Source organism: Pyricularia oryzae, chromosome 1 (genome assembly GCF_000002495.2).
Source record: "Pyricularia oryzae 70-15 chromosome 1, whole genome shotgun sequence".
NCBI classification, from domain to species: Eukaryota; Fungi; Ascomycota; class Sordariomycetes; order Magnaporthales; family Pyriculariaceae; genus Pyricularia; species Pyricularia oryzae.
The window spans coordinates 1,730,752-1,753,173 of NC_017844.1; the positions used below are offsets into that span (position 1 = coordinate 1,730,752).

Sequence of the window (22,422 nt, forward strand, 5' to 3'; positions counted from 1 at the left end):
CTCTCCCCTCTCTTTATGTGAGGGGTGCTTTGTTGGCGAGACAGTCCTGCCGAAGCTGAAAGCAACGCACACAAGGCTGATGCGGTCCTGGCACACTTGAACATTCAAATGTGTTTTTGCCGATAAACGGGTTGGCAGTCGAGTGCTATGGAATTCAGCTGGTGGTAATGAAAGCTCCATGGTCTTATTTCGTATTTTTTTTCAGTTTGAACTGAACGGAAACACAAGCACCTGTAGGTGGGCAGATAGGTACATATTACATACCTAGGTACCTACCTACCTATTTAGGTAGGTAAGGCACATGCCCACAACCAGTACTGGCTGTCCTGAACCATTTGCTCGATAAACAATTGATGATTGACAGCTGTGCCTGTCGAAAGCACCTTAACAACCAACGTGTTTCGCTTGTAAGCACACTGGGCTCGCCTCATCGTTCATATCAGCCTCCATAGCCCGAGCCACTACCTTGCCTTGGCATCTCTCCCCGCTCGCAACATGGGTATGCGATAGCTATTCCACGCTGTTTATCAAGAGGTTTCCAAAATAAGGTGATAATAGTATTATTGTATTAGAGCCAGTCTAAATATTTATCTTTTGAAAAGGGGGTATCATATCTCTAGCCGGATGAACCAAGAAAACCAAACCCATTCTATGCCATGACCAAAAAAGCCTAACCCAAGAAACAAAACACTCAGTCATAATACAAAGGAACCCACAAAACAAGAACAAAACCCAAAACCGAAAACCAAAAAGTTTATAAGCGTTTATCGTGTCGGTGGACCATCGCGAAGCATCCGATCCCAATCGTTCTCGCCGCTCTGCTTGGACGGCGTATTACTCTTGTCCAACTCGCGGCTGTTCTCCTCGACTGTGACCTCGACCTCAACCGTCTTGATGATGATTCCCTGCGGCCACTGCCCGCCGCCGACGCCCGCAGCAGCATCCTGACCCGCCTCGTCGGCGCCGCTATCGCCACTGCCGCTCTTGTTGCTACTTCTGCTCGCCGACCGCCCGACGCCGCCGCGGACGACGCTGCGCGTCGAGCCGGTCCTACCGATTCCCATCTCGAAGCTGTCGCGCCCCTGCACGCCACTGCCGGCGAGCGTCGACTTGGACGTCCCCGCCAGGCCATTCAAGCGACCCAGCGGGCCCGCTGACCGCACGCTCCCAGAGTCGCCCGAGGAATGCGAGGCGCCGCCGCTGCGCCCCTGCTTGAAGGGGTCGTGGACGCTGTCGGTCCGGCTGGCGAGCTGCCGCTGCCGGCGGGAGAAGAGGGGCCCCACGTGGAGAAAGTTGGCAGCAACGATGCCGATGTTCTGTTCAAAGATGGAGAAGAGGGTGGAGAGGAAATTGCTATAAGTGTAGATGCCAGTTTGCATCGGTATGTTTGAGGTCTCATATGTCTGGATTGCCGTGAAGATGCCGGCGCTGTTTGTTATGAGAAAGGTCCGCTCTGGTCAGTTTTGTTGTCTTCAAATGAGCAATCCTGGTGGGTTCAAAAATGCCATGAACTTACGTCAAGCTCAAGGCCGAGAGGCCGTAAAATGGCCACCTTAGGGCGCGGTTGTCAGGTCCCAACCCGCGAAGGATGAAGTATGGCATGATGGCCAACATCAGCCAGGAAAGGGCAGACAACGTGCCCCTGAAATACCCAATGTTAGTCTGCACGCTTGGATCCCAGCACGACCCATCCAGCTCAGGCTCCCACAGCTTCTCCAGCGGCTGGCATTGCAGGTTCGTCGTCAGGGCAGAGCAGAAGTCGGTAAAGGCCATGACAAAAATCAGCGTCGAGAGCAGCGTTCGCCAGCCCCCAAGGCCGACCAGGGCAATGAAGGAGAAGCAGATGGAGATCTTGGCCAGTGTGGCAGTTATCAAGTAAAATGGCTGGCCGAGGATATTGAACTCGATCGCGCGAGCAGAGGTGTCGGCTGTGCCTTCTATCATGCTGAAAATGGTCCCTATAAAAGCCATAATCTTTTGAAAGAGACGGAGGTTAGTATCTGGAATGCTATATCACAAAGAATCAGGAACTGTTTGTGTCAAGGAACTCACAGAAGCCACGCCTATGGCGTAGTCATCTCTGCCTATTTCATGGCTTATTCTGAATCGAGCAAAGAGTCGCAAACCGCATGTTGCCAGAGCAAAACATGCTGTGACGATGGATAATGAGAGAAGGACCGGCCCTCTGGTCAAATCCGAGGTCGTATCCATGATAGCGGCGGTTGTTGCGAGAAATTCACCCGCCCAAGGAGCCTTTGTTTTTTTTTCCCCTTCCTTCGGTGCAAAGGGGAGGGATGTGAGCAGGCCAGTATGGCAAAATGAGGTAAAAGAGCAATCAGGAAATCTAAAGTCGTCTTCACCACGTCACGCCATGATCACTTTGCTATGGTGATATTCCGCTCAAGCCGTGACGCCTGCTAGTATTAGATTGTGTCTAGGGTTTAATGTTCCAGGAAAAAGCAACTGGCTTCTAGAAATATAGGAAGAAACGAGCCCGGGAGATGATCAGAGGCTAGTGGGACGGGGAGTACATGGGTGAAATTTATTAAAAGCAAATAAAAAGGGAAAAAAGGAAAAGGCGCATGAGAGAAAAGAGGATGCGGGGGTGGCGGGAAGGCAAACATAAAGGATGTACCACGGGGGTATCAATCTTGATTCATCTCGAGGGGCGCTTTTGATCCCATACAAACTATTCGCAGGTCGATTTGTTAATGCCTACTGGGATTTCGGACACACCGATTTAGAAAGCAGGGGGATGGACCCTGAAAAGTCCGTACCGCACCTTGACTTCCATGACAAAGAAATCAATGCCTTCCATAGATTGAGCGGCCTCTCCCTATTCGAGCAAGACGGTGCGTTTTTTTGCTGGATACGATATTGCTCCCAAGGGCAGGCTGGCCGTGGTTGAGACAAAGGCAGCATGGGTAAAAGTGGAAAGGGGGCCTAGGAAACGGGGTCCCGAAATGCTCCATAATCGATCGCTCATCACCATCCGAATATGCTGGCATGTCTGGCAAGCTTAGAGGGGGGGGGGGGGGGGTTTCTTTCTCTCTTGTCGCAGATGAAGCGTAGCGATGGGGCGATCAGAGGACAGGCGGACCGATAAAAATCGAGTACTGAAAAGATATAAATGGGTCATGTCAATGCACCATAAGGCTCGCTGTACAATGCAACCCCCGGGCGATGAACAGTCGTAATACCAGGCGCCCAAGTTACCTAATCGAGTATGTCCGTCCGGGAGCAAGATTGAAGGGTAGACCAGTTCCAGACCGCTGACCCGATTCTATTGGACAGAACAATAGTAATAACATGAATTTATGATTGCCCGAGACAGGTCGAGTTTTTGATTGATGGGTGTAATGACAGGTGATCTATGGCTCCTTGAAGTAGGTAGTTGGAGTTACCCAGCTAGAGTTTGGGGTTAGTAGGTACCCAACGGATAGGTACTGTGCATTTCCTTGTCCATTCCCAAATTCTCTTTCCTGCCACAAATCTTCTTGATGCGCTCTACACGTTCATAGTAATGGAGGCAATGCTCCGGACACAACTGCCGATCGGAATCCGTAACAAGGAGAATGGCGGTCTCGCCCCAATCCGGAGGTTAGTTCAAATTGGGACGATGACGAGAGAAAGAGAGCGATATAAAAAAAAAAAAAAAAAAGTAGTTTTGCGTTGCAGTAGGGACACCTGGTTTATAAGACAAAGGCGCTATTGCATGCTTGGTATGCGTGATCGTCGTGTGGAACTTTCTCAAACATTGAATTGCTATTGACACCCAATCCATTCGATGGCGCTGCATGGCTGGCAGGAGGCGTGGGGGTCCCCCGAGGCGCTAAAACTCATGGTACACACCCCTGTTCAAAAAGACTTCGAATCCCATTAATACCCTGTTTGCTATTTGGGGGGTTCCTACCAGGTCGACAACGATTGGAGGTTGTAAGGGACGGGGTGCCCGCTATACAAGCTTGTTGCATTGTATTCTAGCACATCACTTTAATTCAAGGGCATGCAACCTGATTCAGCTGGTCTGGCTTTCTAATTTTGCATTTCTTCGAATACAGTACTTTTACTTTCAAACTTACGTACAAATCCCCCATGCTGACGGGAACAAGTCAACCCCCAACCCGTCACCAAAACAGACTGAACTGACTCTTGCAAGAGAAATAAAGGGCGGAAAGCCAAACAATCCTGCAATCCTTGGTATGGTTGAACGATGCCCCAACTCTCAAAATCGTCCGGGTGCTATTATCTGTTGTCTTGGCAAACCAAACCAACACTCACTGGGTGTTGACTGACTATCCTTCAGTCACTAACTACCTAGTTCAGCAACTATTCTAGTCTGGTCCAGCCATCCTGTGGACGGAATAAAAGCCCTGCTCCCTGCTCCCCCAATATCACGTTCCCCAAGGGAACTATTATTGGATGGCACCACTTTATCTCGTATCACGATTAATCGTAACAACAGACTGATTACACAGATTTGGGAAACAAGAGGCCTGAAGATCTCCATTACACGAACCTAGATCGTGCTACTCCGAGGCTGCTGGCAGTCAGCTTCCATCAATTGTTGAGCGCATGAGTAACGTGTTGCAACGCTCCGACGTGAATACCATACATTGGTGCATGGTTCCAAATTCAAGAGAAACGCTTTTTCATTGCCTCAATACTCGTCAGAAGTTCGTTACCCGCCTTCGTCGTTCCCAGTTCTTCCAGCTTCCCACATCGTCAGGCCTTTTCTTGCCTTAAAAATTATGTACAAAACGCTGGTACCTTCCCCTGCGCCAGGGAGTTGGAAGAACAAGAGTGGCTTGCCGCCCTGCCTCAGCCTATAAACAGCTGTGTGGCTGATATAATGTCGTAGAAGAAATAAGGTGCACTCGCCCAATAAGCCTAGCCTGCCGCCTCCCTGTACTAGTAATACACTTGTTGTAGGAAACAGACGCTGTTTTTCAGTGTCCTTGAGCCTACGATGAAATCAAAAGCACCGGACTACTTGGCCTGGTGGCCGAGGGTAGTTATGATGATCCGTGACGCGCACTTGTTTGCTGATTGGTTGTTGCTTCCGGTCTGAGGGTCCCTCTTCTCATGCCGCACACGACAGATGTTTGGGGTAGTAGTACTGGCCCAGAAAAGGCATCGTGTTTTCAGATAAATGGGAGCGGGTGGAATCGTTGAATGAGTTTTTGAATGCAGCCTCGGGTTGCAAAGTGAATCGTAAGATAATTATGAGGATAATGAAATTGGTTCGCTCTCGGCCTTGGAAGCGGACAAGTTCTCACGATGGGGGCCTTAGAATGCCACACGTGGATTGACTTGTCGAGAGTTTACTGGACGACCGGAACGTCAAACTCTACTGAGCCGTAGCCTGGCCGTCACCGCGACGAAAGCCACGACCACGCCCACTGTTACCGCCCCTCCCGCGTATGCCGCCACGACCACGGCCACGGCCCCGGAAGCCACCGTAACGATTACCTCCGTCGACACTGCCCTGGCCGAACGTCTCCATGTTTCTACGTTGCTCCTCACCGCGCCACTCACGTCCGCCGGGCTTTTGACCGCCGTTCTCTGCACGGTCCTTCGCCTCGCTAGAGATGTTGTCAAAGAAAGACGAAGCTTTGTTGTAGGCCGGCGGAGCGGCCAGATCTTCATTCATGGCTGCGGGCGCAGCCGGGGCCTCACCGAGGGGATCACCAGCGATGGCCTCCTTCACAAGATCATCCTTGTTGAATTTGGCATTGGCTGAAGCAAAATCAAAGTCCGAATCAGGAACTTCAACCTTGGCCTGACGCGGACCGCCTCGGCCACGTCCCGCACGGCTACCTCCCCTTGTGGCATTGACCCTCATCTCATTTACTTTGTTGGTCAGATTATCCATGTTGTTTCCATTAGATTGCTGGGGTGCGGCTGGAGGAACACCGTTATCACCACGCTCCATATTAGCCATAGCAACAGCGACAGCAGCCTTTGCCGCTTGTGTGGCGTCCCTGATAGCTGCTGCTGTGTTGGCGGCAACGCCAACCGTTTGCTGAGCGGACTTTTGAGTCAGAGCGGCAGGCAAAGGAACCGCAGGGGTGATTCTTGTGCCTTTAGGCCCGGTAGGGATTTGCTTATTGGCGCTAGATGCTCCAGCACTCTGATTCAGAGAGGCAGCTGTTGCCTTCACTTCCTCTACGGACGGCTTGGAGTCAACAGGCGGGGTGGGTGCTGGCTGGTTGGCAGCAGATGCTCCACCAGGCGGTTTTGACTGAGGTTGCTGTGCAGCAGGGGACTCGGTCCTAGCCTTGTCACCTCTCGCACCAATCGGGGCAGGCTTCTGCTCCTGTTGTTGCTGCGGCTGCTGTGGTCCCTGCTGCTGCGGCTGTCGCGGTCCAGGGCCGCTAGGGCCGGGAGGGTGGTGTGCTCCTGGGGGCGGCATTCCATAGTTGTTCCATGGGCCCGGTCCAGGGGGGAAAGCTTGACCAGGTGGAGGGAACCAATTCGGCGGGGGAGGGTACGGGAATCCATTGAATCCCGGGCCTCCTGGACCTCCTGGGCCACCGGGACCTGCCGGTCCCCCTTGACCATTCCAATTTCCATAGTAAGGTGCACCGGGGAAGGGAGGCGGATGGTGGCCATGAGGGCCGCCTGGAGGTCCTGCAGGAGGTCCTGCGGGTGCAGCTCCAGGGCGGGGTCGTGCCTGATAGCCGAGGTTGAAAGTCAGCGTATGGAAAATGTATCGATTGTTTGGGTACACAGTTTGAATAAAAAAGGCATATAATCAGAAGGAAGGCAACGGAAATCAACAGGGGGTTATGTTTGCGCATTTCAGACTGTTTTTACATCCGGAATATTTCATCATGATAGCCAAGATCAGGCAGCGAACAAGCCTGTGAGTAGAGAAAGGAAAATATGTTCCACTTACTCCAACAATAGCGGGATCATCGGGTACGGCGGGTGGTGCCTGTTCCTTGACCACGGGCGCCTGTTCAATTCGCAAATCCTTCACATCGCTGCCACGGAAGACGATATATTCGTAGACCTGGTCGGATGGTGCAATTTCTTCAGCTGGTTTCCCAGCATCGCGCTTGCGACCTTCTGTGCCAAAAGACTTGACATTCTCTAGAGACACTGTCGACTCTTCGGAGTTGATCTCGTGAAGCACACCGACATAGCTACGATTGTCAAATAGCGTTAGTAATTATTTCGTGGATAGGTGAAGTATTCAGAGCTGGTCTCGCAATAGCCAGGTAGGAGGGAGTGCGCAAGCGTCGTACCGAATGTCACTCTTGGATATAAGAGATATGCGAGATCTGCAATATCATTGTATCAGCAGAACTGCTAGAAACCCCTCGAGGGCCGGCCTTGCGGTCCTCACCCTAAGAATTCTGACATCGTGGCCAGATGACGGTAAGCTTCGGGTCGAAGCTTGAGGCGGGTTTAAGAAAAGAGCTGCAGCTGCAGCTTCTGCGAAAAAAAATTCAGATCGCGTGAACGGGGAAAACGTGACGAAATACGAAAACAACTCCAATTGCTAGCAGCTGCGAAATGAAGAAATGCTGGATATGTTCGAATGGAAAGAGACGGATCGGAAGGTGAAGAAAATGTTGCAAGGGTGAAGGAGAAAAGGACAAATTGAGCGAGGATGAAAAGTCGATTTGGAGGAGGCTGAACTCTGGCGACGCCAAGCATTAGGTCCGACCTGAATCAGAGCAGTCTGGGAGCTAAGCTGGCAACAACCATTTGTGTGTGCGTCAAGGTGGGGAATGCAGCTGGCATAAGCACTTTGCCGGCTGCCAAAATAGAGCTCTGACCCTCTTTTTGCATCTTGGGGATGTCGTCACGTGAGCTGCAGCTTATCACTCTGGACCCCCCTCAATGACGCGCGCAAATGATGGCGGGTCTTGACTAGGTAGATACCTTATTTATGATTGTGGCTAATATTACCGAATCTTCGTATGGCGACCCGCCAAGCATAAGATTTTCAAAACCCAACACATGGCGCACTGATAGGCGGCAGATTTTTCTCTCGAATTTCGATCAGTGCCGCATCAAAATGTCAAGCAGGCAGTTACGGAAGCTGCGACAGCAGCAAGAGCTGGACCGTCAAGAAACGCCCCAAGACGATGTTTCAGACGACGAGCCCATCGCAAAGCCCCGCGCGAACCTCTTTGCCGGCTTTGCCTCCCTCGGCGACGAAGATGAAGCCGAAGACGAAGACCCAGAGGATGAACCCGAGAGCCTAGCCGAAGTCAGTGGCCCCCCGCTAGCAGCAGCCGACAAGAAGAAGTCCAAGAAGAAGAAGAAGAAAAAGAAGAATACCAGGAAGGAAGAGACCGAGACAGCTGTGCCGGAACTCGAAGTGGATGAGATTGATCGGGCTCTGGAGGAGCTCAAGCTGTCAAAATCAGCTGCCGGCTCCGATCGGCAAACATCAGAGACGACTCACAATTATGAGCGAGAGCTTGCCAACTTGCTCAGCATCAACATGACGCATCTCAAAGTCATTAATGAGATGCGCAGCCTCTTTGGTCGCGATATCATTCAGTCGGCAAATACTGACAGCGACCCACAAGCAAACCAGCCGCGGCGAAACATGCGTCAAGTACAGCAGGCTGCTACTCTTGAACAGTTTCTCAAAGGCAGGCCGGGGGAGAGCATATCGGATGTCCTTCTTCGGGGAAATCCGTTTGTTCAAGGAAAGGAACATTGGCCAAAAGCATCGGCTGGAGGCTTGACCATGGAGAAGGTGGATGACCTCGACGACGGGACTACCGAATACAAGTTCACGCATGATGCTACTTATGCTGCCATGGAAAGACTCTTTTTCGCTCTTGTGCAAAGGCATGATCCCATGATGCTTGTACAATTCCTATACAGACACCCCTACCATGTGTCCTCTTTGATACAAGTTAGCAAAGTAGCCAAGCAAGACCAAAACTCTGCTCTGGCAGGAGACCTCTGCGAGAGAGCCCTGTTTACTTTTGGGAGAGTCACACTATCTTCTTTCCGGAACAAGCTAAAGGAAGGCCGCGCAAGACTTAGTTTTCGCCGGCCGGAGAACCGGCAATTTTGGCTAGCCGCGTACAACTACCTGAAAAGCTTGGTAATGAAAGGGACATACCGCACGGCTTTGGAGTGGGCCAAGCTCTTCCTAGCATTGGCTCCTGAGGATCCCTATGGAATCTTAAACCTGATTCCCTTACTTGCCATAAGATCGAGGGAGTCAAAATGGTTCTCCGACCTTGTGAACCATGGGCTATTCTCTTCTATCATGGCACTAAACGTGCCAAACAGGGAGTACATCAGACAGACTGTGGCACTGGCCAAGTTACAACTCAAGGACGTGGACGGAGCGAGAGAAGTCATCGAGCAGGGGATTGGAAGGCTCCCATGGCTTTACTGCTCACTTTTCAGTGCCTTGAACATAGATGTGCCCAAGTCTCTTTGGGCCATTCAGCCACTGAACCCCACTGATCAGCTCTACACGGCGCTGTTTATCCACCAGTTCAAAGATCTATACAACAATACAGATGCTACATCACTTCTAAAGGATGTCGCAAGCTCGGTACCACGGCCTACAGCTTTTGAGACTTTACCAGAGTCGGATGAGGTCAGACAACCGATTGCCAGATTCGTTTACCTCGATAATACACCGTCAATCATGGCTTTGGTACCGCATACACTACTCCACGTGACACCGAACTTTGACTTCGATCCGATTCCGCCGCCCGCCGAAGAGAATGATTTCTCGAATGAGGAACAACACCTTCCTTGGCGCAATCAAGGTCCAGAAACAGAGGGCCGCATGCGCGATTTTATCGACGCCCTTCAGGAGCTCGGCAACCCAGGTGCGGAATTAGCCCCTTGGGATGCTAATGGCGACGACTCTGCAGACGAAGGAGGTCACGAAGAGGAGTTGAGAGACCAGGTGGAGGCGATAAATGCACTTTTACGACAAGGGGCTGATGGCGCGCAGAACGTTCCGGCTACATTCCTGGAGAGGCTGACCGAACTGTTTCGGGGCGGGCCACGGCCGCCACCAACCTATGAAAACCCAGATGCTGACTATGAAAATGAAGCATTCCCCGAGGAGTCGATGCCTGGGCAGTGGCCTGATGATGACTCTGGCGACGATGACGAGATGCCGGCCCTGCACCCGGTGGTTGAGGATCCGGAGAGGAGGGGGGCGAATGGGGAAGGTCAGGCCAACCCGCGACCTTGATGATATTAGCAGCATGGATTAGATTTACTTGTGCTTTCTGCCAGCAGATAGAGAATGGTGTCGTGAGTGTATTATATCTAGCGACAAAGATGCCCACGCATCATGGTTTACCAGGTTGTTGTGCATGAGATATATAGCTGGAGCCCACAAATTCAGAGATCAACATCATTCATAGCATTGGAACGTTAGCATTACAGTTGGGTGGGGGGGTTGTATACCTACGTACCTTGGCTTCTTTCAAATACCAAGACTTGAAACAATCAATGGTAACCAGCTGGAGCCTGAATATTTAATGGGTAAGCGTTTTTGTTTTTATATCCACATCTGACAAAAGAACTAACGAAATGATCAATCGACGAAAATGATGAGATTGGGAGGAGAGTGACGGGGTACCTCCTTGGGCACATTCCCCAAGGGTACCACCTGGGCGGTTCCCAGATCACGAAGGAGCAAGTTGCGCTCGGATGTTCCCGAGATGGGTCAGCCCCGGTCACTAAGACTGACGCCAGTCCGCACGGCGCACACAGCCGATTAATAGACCTTGCGTACCGTAAAGTGTTGTTCGATATATTTAGATCCCGGGTATACAAGCTCGGCTTATTTTCTTATGGACAGTCTTGCATTTATAATGAAGAGGCTGTATGTTAGCAAGAAAGACAATGATGACAAAACCTCCAAGGGCGGCACCAAGACGGCAGATACAATGCAATACTACCACGTAGAACCTTCACTCAGGAGCAGGCCCCGCAATTGCCCCGTGACACGAACCCGAAACGTGCGCGAACGGCAGCCAACGCAGAGGATGGCGCAAGACGGCAAACGTGAGCTGATTAATAATAATTGCCTCAAAATCCCCAGAAGCTCATGGCACGGAAGATCTGTGTTATAAAAGCGAACGTCCAGTTCCTTCTCCTAGCTGTTTACTTCTACCTCTAGCCAAGCCTCAAATCCCGTTGTATAATTCATCTCCGTACCTGCATCTCCAACACCAAAACAAAAATAAACCCCACCTAGTACTGTAGCGAGCCTACCTAAGCCAAGCGCTGTTCAACCCCGCCAACCATCCCAGCAATCTTCTGCCCGCCAACATCTAAACCACCAAGCTCCGTTGTCGCAACATCTTTCAACGCCCACTAACAGGAAAGAACCCCATTTCAAACAAATCAAAATGTCGGACGCAAACCACACCTACAAGTTCAACATCACCATGACCTGCGGCGGCTGCTCAGGCGCCGTGGACAGGGTGCTGAAGAAGCTCGACGGTAAATCCCCACTTGCAACTACGGCGCATAAACTACTACCCTTACCTTTGCTCTCCAAGCGAATCCTGGATTGTTCATTAGAGACTGACAAGACATTTCTTTGTTGCCCAGGCGTCCAAAGCTACGAGGTCTCGCTTGAGAACCAGAACGCTACCGTCGTCGCCGGCCCTGACTTGAGCTACGAAAAGGTCCTCCAGACCATCACCAAGACGGGCAAGAAGGTCACGGCCGGCGAGGCTGATGGTGTTGCGCAGAGCATCGAGGTCCCTTCGGCATAGAAAACCCCGCTTTTGGGTCGAGGTTGGAAACGAAGAAACGAGCAACCCGGATGGGAGCAAGGGAATTACGATTGCTTTGCTTATTGACTAGCCGGGCGTTATATATTTTTAATGGGAATCTTATACGTTTTGGACCTTACTTTGGTGTTTGACACACTCCCAAGTTTAGTGTCGCGAGGGGGGTACCTGGCGACGAGCATTGTCACTCTGAGCATGACCTTAGCCCTTGCCCAACGTCATCGGGAGGTTCTCGTCCCTGGAGTACTCAAACATTACGGGATAAGCCTGTATACACTGATTGCATGCTTCGTCGGAAGGCCCGCAGCCTGGTAGAACATGGACAGTTCAGACGCCTGGATACGGAAGTTGCCTCTCAGGATTTAGCGGATAGCGTCAAATGATGGACGCTCTATCTGACTAACATCGCACTCATCTCTAGGTTTAGGTCATTTACGTTTCGAAACCAACCTTGGAATGGTAGATGGAAACAGGAGTTCAAGTAGTACACGTGGTACCCCGTCCTATTCTAAAGCCCGATCATACCGTCACAAATTCCAGCTTATGGTGTTTGCTCAATGCGGCAGGACGCCTACAGGAGGCGGTCTTGAGGTTGACTCCAAAGCGCGGCAGGTTGGTTGGTCCGGAAGCCGCCCGGATTTTAGCCGTGCAGCGATGCTTTTGGATATGAAAACCTATTCTGCTCGCCGATTACAAAGCCTAGTCGGCGGTCAAGAGGCCTCGTCGTGATGTGAGCCGCGGCCCCAGCTAGTCCCGCCCATGATCCAATGGCAAAGTTCACCGTTCAACTCTTGTAAGTGCCAGAATCCCGGGTCGACAACCTAGACTGCGTGAATCTAGCGGTGTTCCTCAGACCCGAGGGGACGGTTGTTGGGCCCATAGCATCTGGTCTCAACAAGTCGATGCTGGCGGTTTCGTCTCGGCCGGGAAGACGGTGCAAGTTCTTTTTTAGTACTAGGCTGAACGTGGAGCTGACAACCCGAAAGGAGTCAAAATCCTGCATTGTTTATTTTGATGAATCACTTGACCATATCTCCTAGGCTTGACTGGTATTAGGACTTGTAAATTGCTTGTAGGGCTGAATATGGTGCATCACCCCAGTCCTCACCAAGAGGATTAACGTGAGGGACAAGAGGTCGGTCTAGAACTAGTTATAGGCCCAGACCTCTTCTAGTTCTAGTCTATGCAGCTGGAGACCCATTTTAGACCCCAAACTTTCTGCCGATCGGCCAAAGTAAGTCGGTTTGGCGGAGTTGACTTTGTTCGCGAGGGCGGGTTCAGCCTCAGCTCAGTCAGTCCTGATATTTCACATATGCAAAACGTAGCTGACTTTGACGACCCGACAGTTTACAGCATGCTTTTGTTGCCATGCACCAGATGAAAAGCCGAAGATCCGGTTCTCAATCGGAGCAAAACGCTACAAGCTAGTGGACTCGCACTGTATGTCCAGCGTCTAGGAAGGAATAAGGAGGTTTGTGGCAACGTCAAAAATACCAGCAGCCCAACGGTTTGAACGTTGCCCTCGAGGGGTTGTAGCGCGGGATTGACGCAGTCCATGCTTTTGCAGGTTGACCAACATCTCAAATCCCACCCCAACACTAACTAACAGGTGGTTCGAGCGCCCTGCAGGCCGTCGGGAGTTCGATATTTATGATATGTGCACATACAATAGTTGTCAACTATGATGACGACTCGAGACCTGCTGGTTCCTTACTAACTATAAACCACATAAGAGAGCCTTGGCTGATTTGCGAATGATCAGGCGGTTATTTGCCGCGGATTTCCGTCTTCTTTGTTTCGCCACAATATGGGTATGGTCACTTTTCCTTACTGTCGGCTAAAGTTGTTACTCAAAGGAGTTGGAAAAAGGTTCAATGTGAAGGTGATAACGATGCAATGAAGCTGACAAAGTCAGGCCTCTTAGAATTTGACGATATCAAAACCAAAGACGGGGGTCTTGTCTGTCCAGTTAGGTATTAGAGCAGCATGGTTGTTATGATACGGAGTAGAGATGGCTTGCGCAAAATTACCACGTATGTAGAAGGGAGTTCAGGATGTCCCTGTCACTCCAGAACTTGGGGCCAAGCACATTGGTTACAGTACGGGGATGCTAACAGCCGCCCGCGGGGCCAGGCCCTGGTCTAGGCCCCAACCCAATTTAACCAGGTCGGGTCGGTACCGTACCTTACCCTGTCTTGACGGTAAGGTAATCGGTAATCAATCAGCCCAAGACAAAGAAAAGAAAAAACATGAAGGGGGAAAAAAACACCTACCACCTTGGCTTTTCTTTTTTGGCAGCCCGCATAACCATGCATGCGGTGAAAACACGTGCCTGCAACCTCCCGTATCTCATCAGATCATTGGAGTCCATTGTCGAAAATTGGAGGGCAAGCAGACCATGAGGGAAACCTCGATCACATCAGACGACGGACGAACTTTGACCAAAAGCCGGGGAAACGATTGCGAGACTTGACGACAGCCATCCTTGAGAACGAATCCGACCAGCAAACAGAAAGTTTAGGAAAAAATCCATTCAAACTCAGTAACCCACCATTGGCTTTTTCAATAACCGTCCAGTTAACTGTCCATCTACCAGTAAACTTCCCTTTTCACTACCTAGTTGTTTGAATGAAAAAGGCCCTCCGCATAATTCTCGGCCGAGTCAATCCCAGTTGAGCCTGCTGGTTTACTGGGCTATCGGGCTGAACGGATCCCTTTTAGAACACAACTGACCGGTTCGTCCGGATAGCTCTGTGGAAATGCAGAGCTGAAGAAGGAAGCGCGACGCAGGCGCCGACAATTTTTTTTTTCGTCCTTTTTTTCTTCTTTTATTTCTTCTATTATTCCCTCCCTTCCCTGAATATTTTTTCTCCTCCCCTTTCCCACGTCCCACTTGCTGTGGAAGCAGCTGGGCTTGTGGTTAAGGTATTAACCAGAGTCAACTCCACCGTGCCATGGCAACGACGCCCTCAGCGGCGGCGGCGGCAGCATCGGCACCAAAAATCGGCATTGGCAAAAGCGCAAGTACGGAAGCCAAGGTGACTACCAAGGAGAATGTGGTCGGTCCCCAAAATCACCGGGGTCTGGGGGTTGGTGGCGGAGCCTGCAGCGGCCCGCCGGGAGTCATGGTCTTCGACGGATTCCAGCAACGCAGCGTCAAGCGCCCACGCCCGGTCAAGTCCTGTCTTGCCTGTCGCTCCAAGAAGTTGAAGTGCGACCGGTCCGTGCCGTGTTCACAGTGCCAAAAGGGTCACCGCGTCTGTCGATATGCTTCTGACAATCACGCTGGCAATATTTCGGATTCTTCTGATGGGGAGCCCACAAGTGCCGGGGAGCGGCCGGCGCAAAAGAGGCTTGCCCTTGGGTCGCGCGCCGCACCCTCACCTATGCCTGCGACGCCCCTGGTCAAGTCTCTACCGGTAGACGAAGTTGCTCCTGCAAACGGCGGCTTCCGTGCCCCGAGCACCAGTAGTAGCACACCTCATGAGGCATGTCAAGCGGGGTTTGAGGATATATCCTCAAGGCTAGACCGACTGGAGCAGCTGATCCTTGCATCAAAAAATGACGTCTCAGCCTCAACACCAAAGTCGTTACCTATGGGCTTCAAAGGCAACAACGTCAGTACTAGTAATTACAACGACAATTACTTGCAAACATTAACCACCCCCACGCCGGCGACTACAAGTAATGCGACGAGAGACATCCATTCTCGTGGCTCTCAAATGAATTCTATAGACACCTCCAACAGTCTCATCCCGACTCTACCCACAACTATACGGAATCTTACCGTCAAAGGGAATTTGAGCATACGAACCCGCTTCTTTGGGCAGAACAGCACCCGAGTTCTACTCAACTTGTTCGACGAAGCCCAAGACTTTATGTACAAGGCTGATAAGCGCGAAAGTGCAGGCGAGCTTTTCCAGCACCTGAACAGGGTATACTCGATGCTGCAGGAAGAGCAGCGACGCTTGTTGTCTCCCATTACCGTTTTTGTCGACAGCGTCCTACCTGTTTACAAGCGTATGGCCGATATCCTCCCCAAAAGCAAAGCCGTGTGTGATCGCCTGCTTGACGCCTACGTAAGCACGTCGGAAGGCCTTTACCGCGTCGTTCACGTTCCAAGCTTTCGCGCCGAATACAAGGCATACTGGGAAGGCCAGCGCTGCTCTGAAGGGTTCCTCCCCCAACTCCTATGCATGCTCTCGATCGGGTCTCGTTTTGAGACCGAATCTCGAGGGCTGGGTCATGACCGCTCAGAAGGTGTTCATGTACCCACGGCTTGCGCCCTCGTCCGCGCCTGGCTCGATGGACTGCGCGGCAAACAACTTGTTGACATTGGAACCCTTCTTGCCGAGCTTTTACTTTTGCACGCTCAGCGCATGATTGCGCCTCGATACCAAGACTCATGGACCCAGCTTGGGGCTATCATACGCATGGCCATGACCATGGGCCTACATCGCGATCCGTCTGAATTTCCCCAGATTCGACCTTTCGCGGCGGAATTCCGCCGAAAACTATGGTACTCCATAATGGACATGGATCTACATCTTTCTCTGGGCTGCAACCTTCCCTGTGGTGTCCGAGATGGAGAATACACATGCCAGCCGCCCCTAAACCTAGACGACGATGACCTGAGGGCAGACATGACTGCCTTGCCACCCCCCAAGCCCATTGATGTGAGGACTGATGGACAACTGCAGGCATATGCGGCAAGCACTCTCCCGATCCGCATGCGGGCCACGACTTTGGTAAGCAGATTAGATACGATTCGCGACTACGGCGAGGTTCTCGAGGTGGGCACGATGCTAGAGCGGATCCTGGACGACATCAACTGTGTGTTCCCGCGCAACCAAAATCAAGGCCTCAATCCGAGCGGCAAGTACAAGGAGTGGCGGATGCGTTGTCTCTTGGACATGCACGTCCGTCGCCCACTTTTGGCCTTGTACCGCCCTTTTGCCCTCAGCAGCGGCGGCGGCGTCTTCAATGACAACTGCCCGCCGCAGATTACGTCGACATACCTAAAATCATCAATGGTGCTGCTCACGTATCTTGACGAATTGGATGCTAGGTCACCGGCATACATCGACGTGAGCCATATGTACTACGTCATCCTTAAGCACGATATCATACAAGCGGCGTTTAGCGTGTGCTACTATATACGAAACTCCTACCAAGAGAGCAGCATTAGCAGGGGAGACACGCCGGCAACCGGTGGCGGGTATGCAACTTCACCGGCCTCGGCCGACGGGGGAGACTACCTGGCCACACCAGGGGGTAGATACTACCATGGCAACAAGCCGATATGGTCGGGCCAGCGAATGACGAGGGTGGTAGAGAAAACACTCGAAGACCTGATCATGATGATACGTGATTCGACGTCAGATCTCAAGGATATCGTGGCGTTGTCAGCTGTCATCAAATCGGTGCAGCCGGGTGGGACAACCGAGGAGCGGCTGGAGAGGATGACGTTTGGCATCCGGCGCATCCTGGATGCTTGCATGTCGACAATAAGTTCGATTCCGGGGAGCGCCAAGGGACATCACGGTCCAGACGGGCTGATAGTCGGATCATCTTCGGTGAGTCGACTTGCCTCTTGAGCGCAGTGCCCCTTGTGCTGTGTTTGGAGGAGTGAGTGGTCTTGTCAGTGGGCGCTTTTTCTAAACGATCTCAATCAGCTCTTTGGTAAGCCACCGCCGGCAACGGTCGATCAAAAACCATACGTGCTTCCGCAGGCCTCGGCGCTGCCGCCACCGGCCTTGCACCTATTTGGTGGGATAGGGCAGCTGGCTACCGCTGGTGTGAGTTCCTTCAAAAGTCATCTGATTAAATGCACACACAGAAAGACCTTGGACTTACCGACTAACCAGACGAATAAATTATGGCAACTTCCAGTTCCCAGACGAACTGAATCTATGGGGTGAACCAGAATACTAGGATACCATCACATAGCACGCGGGCTCTCGCGGGCACTTTCGAATACGTGGATGGTTGCACCATAGCATGTTTTTCCAACTCCAGTCTGGCTTATCTAATTATCCTTGTCCATGTTAAATATACCCATCCGATATATGTAATACCGAAGCAGATTCTACTTTTTTCTACTTACAAACCTAATATAAACCGCCGGTACGCAAAATTCAGCCAGATTCAGCTGTCGGTGATCGAAATCTTCGAACTTAATGTGCTTCCAGATGTACCAGGTCAAACCCGACTGGTGGTCGGTTCATGCCACCTCGTTTTGTTCTGGGCTTTTTCGGGTGCCGTCTCTCGTGGTAGCGGCTGCTACGAATTTGAGACTAGCGGCTATGGGCAAATTGTAAAGGAAGACATTTCAAGTAGTGGTAGGTTTTGGCACATATTTAGGATCCACAGCGTGCAACTTTCCGTTGTCTAGTTTACAGTGACTACGCGTGACCAAAGATACATGACCATAATATTCAGAGCCAGTACCAAGTAAATAACGACACAGGTACTTGTTTTGTTTTGTTTTGTTTTCTTTGAAGCTACTACATAGAACACCAATCATGCCAATGCCAAGGTGCTCGGTGCCGGGCCCGGTTGAACATGCCTCGGCATCTTTGTCTTCTTCCCCGCACAAGTCAGCTTCGGGCATCCCCCAGTTTTTTGGCAGATGCAAGGTTTTGCGGGGATGAGGAGGCGAAAAAAAAGGCCACCACAAGGGGGGATCCACACTTGCTGCTACAAGCTTAGCTACCAATAGTAGGTGTTCAGGGTGTTATCCCATCTGCAATTCTGCAGGTGCACATGAAGAACGGCCCGGGAGTCGGCCGGGGTTCTTAATGAGGAGTAGTTTTTTTTTTTTTTTTTTTTTTTTTTTTTTTGGCTTCGGATACCAAAACTACAGGGCCGAGGGATGGGATTTATAAAACAGTCCGTCTCCGTTCGTAATATTTTGCTCATGAGACGAGTTGGGGACCATTTCGTACCATATTCTTTCCCCATCATAACCGGCTTGATCCGTCGTGTAAATTTGATTCCCTGTTGTCATTCAGTCCCTTGACCTCCAAGTATCCAGCCGTCCCACACCCAGACCATCAATTGACGGGAAAGAAAATCAGCGTAGTTTCTGTTAAACCCGCAGCAGGTTCACACCGTCGTCAAACAGTCGCAAATCCTCAACACACAAACACACTCACATTCCGGCCATGGCTCCCGCAAAACCCAAGCAGCCGGCATACGTGCTCGGCGTGGGCATGACGCAGTTCATCAAGCCTCGCGGCAAGGTCGACTACACGGAGCTGGGCTTCGAGGCCGGCGTCAAGGCCATGCTGGACGCGCGCATCAACTACGACGAGGTCGACCAAGGCGTCGCTTGCTACTGCTACGGCGACTCCACCTGTGGCCAGCGCGTCTTTTACCAGTTCGGCATGACCCAGATCCCCATCGTCAACGTCAACAACAACTGCTCCACCGGCTCGACCGGCCTGGCCATGGCCCGCCAGCTGGTCGGCCACGGCGCCGCCGATTGTGTTCTAGTCATCGGCTTCGAGAAGATGATGCCCGGCAGCCTGCAGACCTTCTTCCAGGACCGCGAGAACCCGACCGGCACCTCTGGCCTCATGATGGCCTCCACCCGCGGCTACGAGCCCAAGGTCCCCGGTGCCGCGCAGATGTTTGGCAATGCCGGTAGGGAGTATATGGAGAAGTACGGCGCCACGCTCGAGGACTTTGCCGAGATCGGCCGCGTCAATCACGAACATTCGGCCCGCAACCCCTACAGCCAGTTCAAGGACCAGTACACCCTAGAGCAGGTCATGAAGTCGCCCATGATCCACACCCCCCTGACCAAGCTGCAGTGCTGCCCGACCTCGGACGGCGGCGCCGCGGCCGTCGTCGTCTCACAGGCCTTCCTCGACGCCCGCCCGGAACTCAAGGCTAACGCCATCAAGATCGCCGGCCAGTGCATGGCCACCGACGGACCGGAGCTCTTCTCCAAGTCCGCCATCGACTTGGTCGGTTACGGAATGGGCGCTCACGCCGGGCGCGTGGCGTGTGCCGAGGCGGGCGTCTCACCGCGTGACTGCCAGGTCTGTGAGCTGCACGACTGCTTCTCGGCCAACGAGATGGTGACGCTCGACGCGCTGGGTCTGGCCGACAAGGGCAAGGCGCACGAGCTGGTACGCTCCGGCGGCATCACGTACCCCGGCGGGCCGGGCCGCACCGTTGTCAACCCGTCGGGAGGGCTTATTTCCAAGGGTCACCCGCTCGGCGCCACGGGGCTGGCGCAGTGCGCCGAGCTCGTCTGGCACCTCCGCGGCTGGGCGTCTAACCGCGCCGTCCCGGGTACCAAGAACGCGTTGCAGCACAATCTCGGCCTGGGCGGCGCCGTCGTCGTCACGGTCTACCAGAGGGCGGATGGCAAGGAGGCGCCCAAGCTTTCCGAGGAGGAGATCATCAAGGCCGCCGGCGTCGGCTACAACCCGGCAGTGCAGGCCAAGGGCTTCACGGCGGCGCAGGCAAAGGCCGTGAGGAGCAAGGAGAAGAGCAGCGAGTGGGCGTTGCAGGACACATTGGACAAGGTCCAGGCCAGGTTTTAAAAGAAAGTGGGAAAGGTGGGGTATGTGGTGTGTTGACGAGGCAATGAGATTGTATAACGATTTTGGTTACCTTTGAATGCTAAAGCTTTTGGACTAATCTATGTTATCCATGCATGTGAAAGCAGTGTGTCTATCTCCTCCATCCTCGCATCTTATTGTGCCATCTTGGTATATACTCTCCCGTGCGCCTCCTTAACATGTAACTTGTTGATCAAAACCGGTGATGCTTTACGCTGATGATCTCGGCTCATCGCAAAAATACACTTTGTGTAGGAGATGCTGTACAGTAGAAAAATACCAATTAAATCTTGGCGAGCACACTGGAGCCCATAAGAACTACAATGTTGGGCGCACAATTTCTAGGACATGCATGCCAAGTAGAGCCAACAACAAGTCAGACGTACAGGGCACCACATCCTTGTGAATTAACTGAGGGCTCCGCGTCAATATCTTATACGAGCCTACGGTTATAGCCAGCCGTCAGCTGAAGGATTTTTCAACAACAGAATTCGCCCAATGAAGCCACGACAACTGATTGGGGATGATGACGACAGCTAGCAAAAGGAAAGCAAAGATAAGTGCTTACCATGACATCGGCCAGGTTACACAACATTAACCGGGCATCAGCTTCACAGTTGAGCAGACTAATTCGACACACTAATATCTGACAGAAAAGGACAAAAAATATGTTTAGATCCGAGTGAATAGATCTTGGCTTGGCTTGGCTAAACCGTATCATGGAGCTGCAGAAAACACAAGCAAATGGGGCTTCAAGTTCTAGATTAGAACAGTTCTATTATTTCGGGCCATCGCTTGGATAATGGGATCACGTGGATGGAAAACGGACTCCACGTGTACTAACGAGAATGGCCTCCATCGCCACTTTGGTGAGGCTATGTACTTTTCTCGGTGTCCAATTTCGTTCTTCGGTTCTTTTATTAGTCAACATGCCTACGGCTACATATCCCGAAGCATTGCATTCAAGAAAAAAAAAATCCAACTTGCTGAACAGTGGTCACCGCGAATGATGCATGCAGTAGAGAGGGGCAGTGCAAGGTCATGGGGATGGACGATCGCAAAAGATGGATCGGGGCTTTTTGGGACTCAGTCTTGTCGGCGTACTGTACTTTTGAGCATTTTGATCGTCAGCATTCAACAAAATCAAGCTTATCGAGGGACGCTGCAGGTCAGCTTTTTTCTACTTGTGATTTGGGTAGTTGACATGTTGAGCTGGCTGTAAGTGACAATGCCTGTAAACCATGATAGTATTTTCTTTTTTTTTAGGTGAAACTCTACGAACGTAATGTCGCGTGAAAAGGCTGTTTTTTGCGCGTTCTAGTTGCTGCGAAACGATACTAGGTCTATCTAATACATGCAGTTATATAGTGAAGGTTTTAATCCATGTTTCAAAACATTCGATGAACACCAAGACCTCATAAACGGTTCACCAAGCTGCGGGCAGCTAACCCTGCATAAAGTGCGGAGAAGCTAGAAAACGCCTCAAGTCCCCCTCGTCATTGCGACGACGTGCATCAGTCTGTCAGACGTGACCACTAGCTCGATGAGAAATTCCAAATCTCACAGCAAACTCCAATGAAATCTGGGCTGAGCAAAATGTAAAAAACAAAAAGAAAGACAGGACAGTTGGTTGGTAGAATAATAATACCGTACTCAATCTTGCCCACCAGGAGCGGGAATTCGGCACCGTACGGTACATGAAGCGGCCAAGTATAACGATTAGTGGAATGACCTCACCGTCCGCCCTTGGCATCTGAGACGGTGCGGCGCACACAGTGACACCCGATCCCTTGCCTTGCTGTGGGAAAATCGCATTGCTGGGTTGACTATAGCGAGTCATCTATTGATACAAATCTACTATGTAGGTAGGTACGGTAGTGGTATGACAAGGATGCCACGGCGCAACAAATAGTGGAAGTTGCAGATAGAGTCACGCAGTAGTTTTTTTTTTTTTTTTTCTCTCTCTCTCTCTCTTTTTTCCCTTTTTCTCCAGATGCTGTTCTTCCTCCTGATTTAATGTAACGAGCAGCTACCTATAACTATGAATGCTTTCTAACTTTGGTTTCTGTAGAACAAACCAGGACCCT

At 51.6% G+C, this 22,422-nt stretch overlaps 8 protein-coding genes across 8 annotated transcripts; 6 read left to right on the plus strand and 2 right to left on the minus strand.

Moving 5' to 3' along the window:
- Positions 1-757: 757 nt before the first annotated feature.
- MGG_02404 (uncharacterized protein) lies at positions 758-2,211 on the minus strand (the record flags this gene model as incomplete). The annotated part of the gene is made up of 3 exons (XM_003709139.1): positions 758-1,428; positions 1,517-1,974; positions 2,053-2,211. 3 exons carry the CDS (start codon positions 2,209-2,211, stop codon positions 765-767), a joined length of 1,281 nt encoding a protein of 426 aa, XP_003709187.1. The 3' UTR covers positions 758-764.
- A 1,791-nt stretch (positions 2,212-4,002) lies between these two features.
- MGG_02405 (uncharacterized protein) lies at positions 4,003-7,711 on the minus strand. Its single transcript, XM_003709140.1, has 4 exons — positions 7,355-7,711; positions 7,254-7,289; positions 6,902-7,151; positions 4,003-6,676 (listed from the first exon to the last, which is right to left on the minus strand). The coding sequence occupies exons 1-4, from the start codon at positions 7,369-7,371 to the stop codon at positions 5,351-5,353; spliced, it is 1,629 nt and encodes a 542-aa protein (XP_003709188.1). The 5' UTR covers positions 7,372-7,711; the 3' UTR covers positions 4,003-5,350.
- MGG_16120 (uncharacterized protein) lies at positions 4,020-4,737 on the plus strand (the record flags this gene model as incomplete). Its single annotated transcript, XM_003709141.1, has 2 exons — positions 4,020-4,200; positions 4,327-4,737. Coding segments are annotated over 2 exons (378 nt in total), but the record flags the coding sequence as incomplete, so codon positions are not given.
- A 184-nt stretch (positions 7,712-7,895) lies between the features above and the next one.
- On the plus strand, positions 7,896-10,493 carry MGG_02406 (Nulp1-pending protein). Its single transcript, XM_003709142.1, has one exon. The coding sequence runs from the start codon at positions 7,904-7,906 to the stop codon at positions 10,199-10,201; it is 2,298 nt and encodes a 765-aa protein (XP_003709190.1). The 5' UTR covers positions 7,896-7,903; the 3' UTR covers positions 10,202-10,493.
- Positions 10,494-11,029: 536 nt separating this feature from the next.
- Positions 11,030-11,917, plus strand: MGG_02407 (uncharacterized protein). Its single transcript, XM_003709143.1, has 2 exons — positions 11,030-11,463; positions 11,575-11,917. Exons 1-2 carry the CDS (start codon positions 11,370-11,372, stop codon positions 11,739-11,741), a joined length of 261 nt encoding a protein of 86 aa, XP_003709191.1. The 5' UTR covers positions 11,030-11,369; the 3' UTR covers positions 11,742-11,917.
- Positions 11,918-12,526: 609 nt separating this feature from the next.
- Positions 12,527-13,697, plus strand: MGG_16121 (uncharacterized protein; the record flags this gene model as incomplete). The annotated part of the gene is made up of 4 exons (XM_003709144.1): positions 12,527-12,552; positions 12,966-12,993; positions 13,106-13,199; positions 13,497-13,697. 4 exons carry the CDS (start codon positions 12,527-12,529, stop codon positions 13,598-13,600), a joined length of 252 nt encoding a protein of 83 aa, XP_003709192.1. The 3' UTR covers positions 13,601-13,697.
- Positions 13,698-13,846: 149 nt separating this feature from the next.
- Positions 13,847-17,916, plus strand: MGG_02408 (uncharacterized protein). Its single transcript, XM_003709145.1, has 3 exons — positions 13,847-17,335; positions 17,435-17,557; positions 17,652-17,916. Exons 1-3 carry the CDS (start codon positions 14,714-14,716, stop codon positions 17,691-17,693), a joined length of 2,787 nt encoding a protein of 928 aa, XP_003709193.1. The 5' UTR covers positions 13,847-14,713; the 3' UTR covers positions 17,694-17,916.
- Positions 17,917-18,591: 675 nt separating this feature from the next.
- On the plus strand, positions 18,592-20,456 carry MGG_02409 (nonspecific lipid-transfer protein). The gene has a single exon (XM_003709146.1). It carries the CDS (start codon positions 18,926-18,928, stop codon positions 20,315-20,317), a length of 1,392 nt encoding a protein of 463 aa, XP_003709194.1. The 5' UTR covers positions 18,592-18,925; the 3' UTR covers positions 20,318-20,456.
- Positions 20,457-22,422: the final 1,966 nt, after the last annotated feature.

Coding starts and splice junctions, on each gene's coding strand:
- MGG_02405 (XM_003709140.1), bottom strand. Junction 7,152..7,253: donor ATATCCAAGAGTGACATTCG/GTACGACGCTTG, acceptor TGACAATCGTAG/CTATGTCGGTGTGCTTCACG. Junction 6,677..6,901: donor ATGATCCCGCTATTGTTGGA/GTAAGTGGAACA, acceptor CTCGGCTATCAG/GCACGACCCCGCCCTGGAGC.
- MGG_02407 (XM_003709143.1), top strand. CDS start 11,370: ATGTCGGACGCAAACCACACCTACAAGTTCAACATCACCATGACCTGC. Junction 11,464..11,574: donor GGTGCTGAAGAAGCTCGACG/GTAAATCCCCAC, acceptor TTTGTTGCCCAG/GCGTCCAAAGCTACGAGGTC.
- MGG_02409 (XM_003709146.1), top strand. CDS start 18,926: ATGGCTCCCGCAAAACCCAAGCAGCCGGCATACGTGCTCGGCGTGGGC.
- MGG_02406 (XM_003709142.1), top strand. CDS start 7,904: ATGATTGTGGCTAATATTACCGAATCTTCGTATGGCGACCCGCCAAGC.
- MGG_02408 (XM_003709145.1), top strand. CDS start 14,714: ATGGCAACGACGCCCTCAGCGGCGGCGGCGGCAGCATCGGCACCAAAA. Junction 17,336..17,434: donor TGATAGTCGGATCATCTTCG/GTGAGTCGACTT, acceptor GATCTCAATCAG/CTCTTTGGTAAGCCACCGCC. Junction 17,558..17,651: donor GGCAGCTGGCTACCGCTGGT/GTGAGTTCCTTC, acceptor GGCAACTTCCAG/TTCCCAGACGAACTGAATCT.